The sequence below is a fragment of the Tetrao urogallus genome, assembly GCF_951394365.1.
Source record: "Tetrao urogallus genome assembly, chromosome: 10".
Lineage (NCBI taxonomy): Eukaryota > Metazoa > Chordata > Aves > Galliformes > Phasianidae > Tetrao > Tetrao urogallus.
The window spans coordinates 8,367,412-8,379,911 of record NC_136823.1 but is presented as its reverse complement, the minus strand read 5'-3'; the positions used below and the strand labels follow the sequence as shown (position 1 = coordinate 8,379,911).

At 34.5% G+C, this 12,500-nt stretch overlaps 1 protein-coding gene across 1 annotated transcript in view; it reads left to right on the top strand.

Annotated features, from left to right (window-relative positions):
* ERC2 (ELKS/RAB6-interacting/CAST family member 2) overlaps window positions 1-12,500 on the top strand; it is a gene marked incomplete at both ends in the record, with an annotated part of 356,767 nt that overhangs the window by 206,280 nt on the left and 137,987 nt on the right. The window contains one exon of the mRNA XM_079540281.1: window positions 5,512-5,672. Coding sequence (XP_079396407.1) covers window positions 5,512-5,672 — 161 coding nt within the window. The remainder of the gene's footprint in view (window positions 1-5,511; window positions 5,673-12,500) is intronic.

The following is a 12,500-nucleotide window of genomic DNA, read 5'->3' as shown; positions in this document are numbered from 1 at the left end:
TTAGAATTAGTAATTACTTCATCATATGATTCTATTTTGCTGCTAATGAAGAATATTCTGCTACTTTGACCATCCCTTTAAGTTCTGCTGAAGGTCATATTCACATCTTGCAACTGTGGTTGCACTTGAAGAGGTTTCCATGTGTCTAGAAACGACACTAAAACACAGAGTTTATATTTTTTTATTTGGTTTAAACAATATACATGCCATTTTATACACACGCTCATGCAAGGGCTGCTCCAAAATCCATGCCCTCTCTTTTATTATGTTGGCTCACAATGTCAGAGGCAGACATTGCTGGTATGGCACTGGAGGCGGACTGTTCCAACCAGTATTCCATTAAATGTTGTTCCCTTGTGACAGATGGCAGCAGAGGGGCAATGTGACAAAATGGCGTCTCTCATGGAATTGTGTATCAAGAAAAGTTGTAGAATTCAATTCATCTGCATGGAAAAAAAAACGCCCGTTGTCATTCATTGATTCTTGCTGAACATTTATGGAAACCAAACAGATGTGAGCACAGTGAGGTGGTGGGTCATGCATTTAAGCAGTGGTGGCAGTGGGTCACCCACCTCAGCTGGAGTAGATTTTTATGAACAGGGTATGCAAGCTCTTGTTCATTGCTGGTGAAAATTCTGGTGAAAATGAAGAGCTAATCGTGGTGTCTGTGTTGAAAAAGAGTGTTTTGTAGCTGAGAATTTGCTCTATCAAATATCTGCTGTAGTTTCCCTGGAAATGAATAAGAGGCATTACTTTCAGGGTGACCTATGTTTGTTTATGTATATATTTATATATATATATATAAACACATACAAATCTTGTTGCTTTTGATTGTTTTGGTTTGGCTTATTTATGATTATTATTTTACTTATCTGATTATTACCAGTATTTCAAAATTACTTAAGCTTGTTTTCTGATTACAGGTGAAATTGCTATCTTAACTGGAAGACCAGACAATGAATGCAATAAATATATTCCTGTGGCCCTATCTTTTATTGAACTATTGAGTTGAGATTAAAAAGTGATGGGAATTCTTACTGACAGTTTCAAGAAAGTTAATAATTTCAAGCCTTTTCCCTGATCTATCTTGCAGAATCTTAACATCAATATGATAAAGACTGGTACACGATTAATCCCCCTTTTTATGATATATACATTTCTTTTAACCTATGGGGATATTTTAAATTCTGGAATGTTTTATGTAGGGATGGAAATATATTTCTCTCATATCAATGAACATAGTTTGTAGCCATAACAAGTCTAGATGAATTTGTCCTATATCTATACTGTCTCTTCCTTGTCTGAATAAAACAAAGCCTTGTATATTATTAACATAGGATTTAGCAGGAGGATAGAAGTATTTTGAATCCTGCTTTATGTAGTAATCTCAAAAAAGGTTTGGTTAGTTGATATCATTGGACTCTTGTCATAAAACAAAATGAAACAAAACAACAGAAACACAAAAATTAGCTATTATCTTGGATGTAATAAATCTCCTTGCTTTCCTGTCAAATGCTTCACTGACATGTTTATTTTAATCTGTATGTGTATCCTAGAATATGGTTGCTTTTTCTAATATCCAGAATTGTGAGACACAATTTATGACTAATTTCTTGATTTGAAAAGGCTCGGGATCATCACTCTCCATATGTACGTTGCTTTTGTTAGACCTGTTTTCTGAATTTAAAAGTTGTGATGCAAGTAGTCTTGAGATGAGGAATTTGGCTATGGATGACAAATGGGAATGGAAGTAATTGGAGGGAAGCATGACAGAGAAGTTATTTCCATGTCTTGCAAAGTCGGTATGGCACTTTACTCCACCTGTTCCCTTCTGGGAAGAGCATCTTTGAAATGGAACGAGTTAGGCTGTTGTACACTGGTAAAGACTCGTATTAGGAGGAGAAAGAAACAAGATATTTGCAAACCATATTGCAGGTCAACATGACTTATGCTGGACCTGTGTGTCTTCAATTGAACTGGCCAAAAGGTAGAGTGGTTCTGTGCATGACCAGCAGCCAGTAACCAGCAACCAGCAGTGTAAAAAGCTGAAGTCTCCTGCCTGAGTCAGAAGAGATGGCAAGTGGGTATTTGTGTGTACAAATCCACATTTTCGTCTGTTTTCCCTTATCACTGTGACTGTGTTATCTATGTCCTTGTAGTCCAGTGACAGACTATGTTTGTATGAAAGCCACAAAGAGGAACCTTAAGGAATTAGTCTTTTTTTTTTTTTTTTTTTTTTTTTTTTCTTTTTCCAGTCTCATGCTTAATCATAGGGAGGAAAAAAGAAAAAGTTGTCATCATTAAATTAATCTTTACAGAACTGGAGATAAATTTATATAGTGTGTGACTTTGAAGAAAAAATTGTAAAAAGCATTTCCTTAGCAAATGGGAAAAAAAGGACATTTAAAAACAACTGTGTGGATTTTTACACTTTTTTGTTATAAAAATGTGGCTTGTATTTGTATTGAATGAATGGAATAATTTACTACGCTTTTTATTATTATCCATAACGTTTAAGATTCTTGTATTAAACAAAAGTGAAGAAGCTGGAACTAAACAGTAGGAGTTATCACTTTGAATTTTACCATGCAAAATTAATAAATAATCAGTGTCTACTAATATGAGATTGGGTTTAAATTAAGTTGGCGTGGGGTTTACTTATAGTTCCTGATATTTGAATTCAGTAAGGGAAATCCTGAATTTACAGTTATTTATAATTATTTATAACAAATATCATTATTAAAAATGAAGTGCCCACCATTTAAAGATAGTGGTACTAATAATACTAACCTTGATTGCTGGAGAGCTGCCAGCTTGTCATCATTCTGCAGAAATATATTGTATTTAAACAGAGAAAACATGCTGTTGTCCCTCCCTCTCCTTATTCCCATAAACTGGAACAGTATTATGTTAGCATGAGTTGTGCTGAGCCGGATCCAATCTGGAATTAAGAATGCTCCAGGGCATTTTTAATAATCTGTCACTCATTTGAACTTTAACCTTCTTTAATTCACAGAATCTGGTAATGCAGATGTATACTTCAGCAGCATACATTTCTTTTTCTTTCTTTATCTTAGTGTGAAACTGATGTTGGTGTGTGAGGACAGGACTTGGAAATGTGATGTGGTACAAGTAGAAAGCGTTCATTTAAAATAGATTCAAAATTTAAAAAGAATTGCAATAGTTTGGTTTCCTGGTTTTCTGCCATTCTGAAATGTAAAGTTAAATTCTGGTACTAATTTTATTAACATTCTTGAAGTACTGCCATCAGTTAGGCTTTCTGAAAGCCATAACAGCAGCCCTGCAGAGCTCAGTGAGCAGCAGGGCTGAGGTGTTACAGGCAGTGCCAGCTGCCATAGGCAGACCTGGGTCAGCACTGGCACAGCTGACACGGACAATGCAGCACTGGGAGACACTGAAGGGCTGCTTGGATTTCCAGATACTCTACTGATTCACAGCAGTGAAATTGAGACACTTTTCTATGTAAATAAATCTTAAAGACACCGTTGTGTTAATTTTTTTCGAGATGCTGTGTACCTGTATGCTCTTGAAAGAAACGTTTTGCTGTAGGTGTGAAAGCTAAAACTTTGCTCTAGTAGTACTGGACTTGCCTCCGTTCCATGCAGTAGGACTAGGAGATTGTAAATCAACATTTTGATTTTAATCTCAAAGGTGATATAGTTACATTCTTTTAATCATTCTAACACTGATATCAAATAAGAGAATAGTGCTTATATTAAGAATTTGGAGACAAAAACTGAAAATTTGAATATGAAAACTTCTTGGGTCAAATTTAAAAAGTGAAGGAAGACTGGCTGGCAAATGTTGTGCTGGAAGTATAAATGAAAATATAAATTTCCAATCTGCATATGTTAATGATTTGTGGTTTGAAGAAATGTTCATATTCAGATTTTCAGTTTTATTTTCTCAAACTTTGACCTCTTTTTTTTCTAATAATACATAAGTATATGATTGATATACCTTAACAAATCTACAGTTTTGTTGTGTTTTTTTTTTTTTTTTTCTGAAGCCTTTAATTTCCTTAGATGGTTTAAAATATGGACATCTATTTTAGTACAGTCTTGTTCCTTCTCAGACTGCGTGGCTTGGTTTGTACTCCTTGCACTTATTTACAGAAGTGTTTCTTTACTGTTTGAATCGGAGGTTGAACATCATTAATTCCAGTGCTATGGGCAATTCTGATACTGCCTTAATGAAATACAACATCTTAAACCCTGGAGGGTATCAGATGCATCCCAGAATTGCATTGATACTTATTATAGTGTTTATAAGGATGTAGATGCAGCTGGTATAGAAGAGGTAAGTAATTTATGTATGATAGTCAAACAGTGTGAGTCCTACTCACTGTAATTTGGTAGACACTGGGTTATTAATTTTGCTTTATTGAACTTGTCATGTGGTTGGCAAGCAAAGCAATGAGTGTTTAGCTTGAACAAAAAAAGTGGTTCATAATCACTAATTGCACTCTACTAGAATTTAGATAACTGCAAACAACAATTAAACATGAACTTTGGGGGAAACATCTTTCTTTCTCTGTAAGCAAACTGATAATATGATCACAGCTGAATTTTTTCTTCCTTCAGAGAGGAGTCATGTGTAATCTTTGTTATTTAAATAACGCGATAGAATATAGCATGTTTTTTTTTTTTTTACCTTTAAATTTTATTTTCTGGAAGCAGGAAGTTTTTTTCTGAATTCCTGCAAGTAATTTACCCTAAATCCAGTTGACATTTACCAATGCAAATGCTAACATTTACCTTACATTTTTTTTTATTCCATACTTCAGAGATTCTTGGTTGTCTTGGGAAGAGTAGCCTGGTGGGTATAACAACGTGAATATGAACAACAATGCATGCTACTGTCCTCCTTACGACAAGAATCAGAATAATTTGGGTTACCAGGGGGACCAACGGAGGCAACGCATTCTAAAACTCTGCTCAAAGCAGGGACAACTTTAGAGCTGGATCTAATTCCCTAAGTTTGTTCAGTCCAACTCTGAAAATACCCAATGTGTGGAGAATCTACAGCTTCTCTGAACAACCTGTTCCTGTGCTAAGTGGTGTGCACTTTTTGCTGAAAGGATATAGACAGTCATAAAGAGTTTTATGTTAAAATACATAACTATTATCTGAATCTAAAATTTCTTGTGATGAATTATCACCTTCCTGAACTACAATAATATAAATGATGCAGAAAATATTTGTAAATTGTGTCTGTATGTGACAGTGGCCCAGGTTAAATACATTGCTGGCAGTATGTGTTAGTGCTGATTTGTATAAATCTTACATGTTACAAGATTCAAGATGCAAGATTGATACAAGATTCATAGAAACACTACTTTTTTTTTTTTTTTTTTAATTATGTTCTGTTTGTTTTTCAAACAGGAATGGATATGAACAGCCACTTAGATAAAGTAATTCCTTTTGTGTGTGAATGTATTCTTTACTTATTATGAAGAATATGGAGCTTAAAAAATTCTCTTTCTTTTAGGTAGAAGAACTGATGAATGCATTGGAAAAGACAAGACAAGAACTAGATTCTACCAAAGCCCGTCTTGCCTCGACACAGCAGTCTTTGGCTGAGAAGGAAGCACATCTGGCTAACCTAAGAATAGAGCGGAGAAAGCAACTCGAAGAAATTCTAGAAATGAAGTAAGTACATTGCTTTCTCAAATTTCTAGGAAAACTAATTTTTTTTTTTCTAAAAGAATGTTTTTCTCCCTGTTTAAACCTATAATCTTCTAATAGCAGGACTGAAGTATCTTTGAAAATACAAAAAATAGAGTGTTCATTTTGCTTATTACATTACATTCATTACATTACTGAACACTTGATAAGAATTTTTGAATGCTACCTTTTGATACATGCAATTAAAATATCATTGCACTGTAACTTCCATAGGAATATTTAAGGCCCTATCTTTCATTGAGAAATGTATATTAGAGTTTTCTTAGTATCATGCAAGGAAAGGGGTTCGTCAACTTTGTGGATGGTGCAAAAATGATTGAATTGAATTAGTTAAAAAAAAACAAACACAAAACAAACACCTATCAGTGTACACATTATCACAATATATAAGCATACCAAACTGACCTTTAATTAAATTTGTCTTCCTATGCGTGATAAGGGAAAATGTCTTTAATAAGGCTTTAGCATGATCCTTAAATTTAGCATTTGCAGAAAAGAAGTAAAGTTGTTGTGGCTCAGAAAACCCAGTAAACATATAGTTAACAGTCAACAAATAAAACTCACTGTTCTAATTCCCAAACTGTTTTGTTGGGGAGAAAAAACAAAAACAAAAACAAAAACATTTGAAATATGTGTAGCTTTATCTAGGTAGTTGTCGCTATCCTGACATTTCAAAGGAAGGTAAATCATCAGAAAAAAATATCTTAATAATGCTTTAAAAAAGGCAAGGTGGCAGATGGCCACATATGCTTCCTACAATTGTATAAAAGCAGATTTTAAGAATGGCTGCCATCTAATATAGGTATGGAAATACTAATCTTACAATGACTGCTTCCATGAAATCAAAAGAACTTCTGCTTTTTATTTTAATGAGGTGTATATAAATTGGTAATATGTGTGATTTATAGTATTATGTGATATATTGAATATATACACATTTTGGGGTTATTGAGTTTTTTAATGTACGTATTGGTTCACCTATGATAACCTAGACATTCACAATAGGCATTTTTCATGCAGACATCTATTTTCTATATAGAGCTTTGATCTGTTTCTTTGAGAACAAAACAAAATATATAAAATCGTATTGCATGATATTAAGAACAGAGAGCACAAATAGTGACAGTGAGTGACACTATCAGATGATAATGAGTGAAATTTTCACACAATACTTTCTATTTATTGTTTCTTTGTTTTACCTCTTAGACAACATTAGAACTGAATCTAGGAAGAAGCAAAAACTGAACGTTTATTCATTTTTTGAACTCTGTGTTTGAGAAGAGCTACATAAATTCAATTAAACACAACATTGTCTAATTAAATAAGTGTGAACCTTAATTTTACTTAGGTCTACCAGATTATTTAACTTAATAAAATACACAAAACAACATAACTTAGATTGTATATGTATTAGTAAAGTCTTTATAAAATAATTCAGATATTTCATTGCAGTACTTTTTTAATTTTTGAAATTGCTGCCTGAATAATTGCTCAATGAACAAACTTTATAAAACTGCTATAATACATTGTACTACATAAGGTCTTAAATTATTCTTTTGAACACGATACTCTCAAGAACAGATTGCAGATGCTAGCTAAGACCTAGAAACCCGCTGACAGAATAATTACAATTTTGTTTTGTAGTAACTTAGTACAGTAGAGTTTCTTCATCTAGCTTCTCTCTGATACTTTAAGCTAATTAATTAATTGGAAGAATTGACTGTAAATTCTATTTATCACTTAATTATTTGATATGGAGTGATTATGGTTTCTTGGCTGCTAGTTTCCAGTTAAATAGGCATGAACTGTGTTTAAAAGCATTCATGATGATTTCCTATGCTTATATTATGTTCAAGTTCCAAACATAACTCTGCATTCTGTGTCCATCTGGCTGACATTGCCAAGATCCATCTTAATTTACAGACTACAATCGGTTGTCAGTTTTATGTAATTTCTCCAGTTGTCATTACATGCCCCCATATAAATTCAGTTATTTAAGGAAGTTTAGAGTAAAACTGGATAGGAGCTTAATCTTGTTCATTATCTGCCTAGTCTTTTTGAACTTGGAACTAGATAAGTACTATTTAAGGAAAAGTAGTTGGATGGAAGGAGATAAATATGAAGTTACTCTTATCTTGATGCCAGTATGTAAAAATCTGAGATTTATTCTTGTGAGTTCCAAAGTGCTAAAATTTGGAGGAGGTTTTTCATGTACTTTCACTTTCTAAATGTGAGACTTTATTTTTTTTTTTTTTCCAAATGTCTATAAAAATATTAGTATATTAGTTCTGGAGGAAATATTTTTGTTATGGTCGTATTTTTGGGACAGTGTATAACTCATACTGACATTAATGGAAGTTACGGATTCATGTTAACAGCAAAACACACCATGTGTTCAAATCCATCACAACGCCTAATTGTCGTAATGTTTTATGCTCTTTCTGAGCATAACAAAATCAATGAGCTTATTTCATAATTACTGAGAGTGTTTTAAAAAAGACTTCTGCATCATATAGTGTGACAAAAGCCATTTTGAAACATTTTTAAAAAATGTTTCACATTCATAGAAGGTTTCAATTGGCTTGAAATTAGAAATTGACAGTTAAAAAGATATCTTTGTTTTTGTTTTCTGAAAGTTTGCAGTAAGGAGTGGAAACTACTGAGAACTTCTGGAGGATTTCTTGGAAATGCTCATTCATTTGTTTTTTACATTAATTTGATGACCTTTCAGTGACTTAGTTACATTTAACATTCATGGCAGTTAGCAGTCCATGACTAGGACATTAATTTACAAAAAACTGAACTTCATGTTTTGACTTGAAGACTGACTAGTGAATTCTCAACCTTTGAGATCCATGTTAATTACTGTGAATTTCCTTTAGTAGTCAACTCAGTACACTGAAGTTTCTGAATAAAATTCTTGCCAAGAATTTGTGAAGTGGGGTAATTTCATTGCCTTTAATGGAGTTCATGCCATCACCTGTGGGTATTACTAAACCAGTTTTGCTGGAAGTGACTTTGCCCTATAATTCACGTTGAATTTTCAGAAGAAAAAATACATGTTTTCTCTAATGTGGAATAAATCAGATTACTCCAGTAAGGAAGCATTAAAGATCTAATAAAATAACCAGCTACTAGTCCTTCAATTCAGTACCAAAAATAGATCATTGCTGTGCTGTTATTAAAAAAAAAAAAAAAAAAAAATTAGATTTTTCAGTAGATTTTCTTAGTGACAGCATAAAATTAAACATCCCTTCCTTTGTTTAAGAATGTTCCCCATTTTTTCACTGAAAATAATAAATGAGTATTGCTTATCTCTGTTTTTCAGTATGTTTACTTTATTCGTTTAACAGCACCTGTGTATAGTCAAGCATGAAATATTTGTGGGAAGAAAGGGATAAAATGTTTTTTCCACCAAGCATTCAGTCCTACCAGCTGCCACCCTTTGTGGGAGTGCTGTATGCGTACTTCAATTTTACCTCCTGGATTGGTCATTCAGCTGATTTGCCACAAAAGGACAGGGCAGCTGCACCACTAAATGCCAGTCTTGAATGCAAGACCATGGTTGGGATCTGTTTGTTTCAACAAGTTGTGCAGGAGCAGTTTCACAGAGCAAGAAAGTGATTTGTTGCTGGAAACTGCAGGGAAGTGAACCAGTGTGAGTTTGTTGGCTACTTTGCCTGACTTGTCCTCTTCCCCCCTTTTAGTGGATTTAATCCACGCATGGATGCATAAAAATAGCCACAGGTGGACTTTTCTGGATATTGCAGAGATGTAGAGGGACCTAGAATGAATTCTAGAAGCCAAAGACTACAGCGCAAGGAGAAGGCTTTATGATATGTAGAACTAGATGGTCACAATTTGTAGGGAATTCAAAATATTTCATGGAATATTAATGGCAGAGTATAAGGAAACTTAAAATTCATCTGGCTTTCTCCAGACATACCTCCATATTTCCATCAATAAATTTTACTCAAGTAGAAGTTGGGGATTTCATGTCTGTATAGTAGCTTAGCAGGAGCTGCATGGCTGGTGCATGTTTGGAGAACACAGACATTTTTCCAACACCTGGGTAAATCAGATCGTGTCCCTGCTTTCATTCTTCTGTTACTTTTTCCATCCATCACTATGCAGACTGGTGCTTGGGGAGGGAAAGGAACTCAACATATTTTTGCCTAGTTACATCCTACCTACTCCACCCCTAGAGTTTCTGTTACCCACAGCACAGTGGTTTCTTTCTCACCACTGTGGCTACAAGGCTACAGCTGTGGTCAAAATGTCTTCTGAAATCTCTCTGTGAGCAGCAAATCCAATGCATCTGGAATATTTCAGAGTAATTTTGTATGCAGCTCACCTGTTCAGTGAATGCATAGGCCAGAAGCATGAAACTCATTGGCTGGAAAATCCTTGGTGAAAGTCTAAGGCCTTTACTTGCATGTAGTCATTAAGTTGTTTTCCTTTTTTGGGGGGATCTTCCAAACACAGCAAGGATGAAGAAAACAATGCTGTAAAAAGGGAGAAACTGGCGAGGTGATTGAAGTTTGCAAATACGCTTTGAAATTTCTTGGAGCTCACTCTTTAAAACCACCTAAAATGTTATCTTCCCTACGGCTACTCTCTGCATCCTGTGCTAATAGTTATACAGTGGTTTTATTTTGTGTTGTTTTCTTTTTTCTTTCTTGAAAAAAAAAGCAAAAAAGCAAGGAATTAGATGATTCTTGCCTAGGCTAGGAATCAAGGTGTTATAAAAAAAAAATATGTAGGCAAAATATAGTTTATACTTGTTTTATAAATGCTGTTGTATTAAAAGATTGTCCGAAAAAGAGGCAGCACCTATCTTGAACATAGTTCTCAGCTAAATAAATAGTGATGGATACAGGAAAATAAAGGATAGTCTTTGAATTGAGTATTAAGCAAATACAGCAGTCAGAATTCTTAGACTATTAATAAGGTATTATTTTGGAAGTAGTATCATTACATTTTTTACTTTGCCAGCTCTGCTATAACCTATGATTGAAGGATAGCTATGATAATTTCTCCCATAAGAACTCTTTAAAATAGCATATTTTTACTTGACAGCTCAGACAATAGGCTAGTGGAGAAAAAATATATTTCAGAAAATACTATTTTTCTTAATTTTTTTTTTATGAGACAACTTACTATCAATTCACTGAACATATTTATGCATTACTAAAGTTGAAACAAGGCTAAATAAAAAATTGTATCATTTTGAATGTAGAACACTAGACTGCTTTTTAGTAACTGGTGGACTGCTTCCATTTAATTGTAGGATTCATGCTGAGAGTGTACAGAGTCGTAGCCCAAGTTAAATACAAACAAAACAGCAGGATGTTGATACAACTGTGACTTCCATAGGAAGTAGTTAGAATGGTAATATGGTCTCCTAACCTGGGTGAAAAGTCTCTTGTGACTGCTTTTCCCCCACAGACCCGTAACACAGCATGCTGTCACTAACATTTTTGACACCAACTTGCAAACACCACAAAGATTAGAGAAACCCAAATGAAGGCTTTGTTCTCTGGAACAGAAGCTTTCTTGACTAAAATGAGGAGATGTTTTTCTTTTGTAAACAATGAAGGGGCACAAAGCAATAAAATGTTTCTCTCTGTGAGAATGGAATGAGTGAGCTGTTTACTTGGCAAAGCTTCTCCTACTTAAAGACATAAGAGTGTCACCAAACTTCTGTTCACTTGACAGTGGTATGTTTAGACTGAATTATAATATATTTTTTATTTTGTAAGACAAGAGTCTTGAAATGTTACTAGCCTGGAAAGAAAGTGTTATTTCTTCATTTTTTTTCCTTATGATCATATTCTACTTTTAAAATAGATTTGCACCTGCTGTTGAAGTTCAGTTTGTTTTTCTTGTCACATAAGAATTTTGGTTTTCAATTAGTACTGTTCTCAGGAAACCATAGAAATTTAAGCTTTTGTCTCTGTAGCTGAAAAAGTGACCCTCTAGGTTCCTATGATCTGTATGGTTTTGAGGCATTTGTTAACCAGAAATAGACTTTGATGGTAGTTGTGCCCCAGTAACCTAGTAGTGCACTTTTATTTCTGTTTGTTGCCATTAATTCTCTACCCACTCTGGTACCTTACCTCAGGACAAGAAAAGCAGTGTGAAGGCTGGGATAGGTGCTTCAGCAAACATTTTCAGTTGGAAGGTCCACAGCGCTTCCTGGGGTTTTCTTGCTTTAGTGCTTTCCCAGAACTTGAATGGTAGAAAGATCAAGGGGATCCTGCAGCTGCTTTATGAGAAGAAACTTCAGGACCCTTCACTCTCGGGAGGGGAATGCAGGTACGGGGTGTGTTTGAAGTTTACAGAATCACAAAAGAGGCATAGGCTGAATGTGGAACTTTGCCAGATCCTCTAGAATAGGGAATATCAGGCTGTTGTTGCAGTTAATCAGTGATTGATTCAGAGGAGAGAGATGTGCTTTACAGGGTCATTGGTTGGGGACCTTTGGGAACTTGCTTCCCTAAAAGGCAGATGGCATCAACTGGTTCAGAAAAGGGTTAGACAAATTCATGGGCAGGAAGAGGTCCATAAATGGCTTCTTCCTTATACTCTTTGGTTGTTGTTCTTGAACTATGTTCCTAAAATTTATTTTCTCTCTGAAGTGTAAGTTCTTTCCTTGCACATTGCTCCCTCACACTGGAACACAATGGTTGTAGTTCATAACAGATGATTTTAGAATCGTTTTGTGAGAACCTGTTCAATTAGTTTAACTAATTCACTTTGAAAATAATAAAGATCACATTTTGCATAACC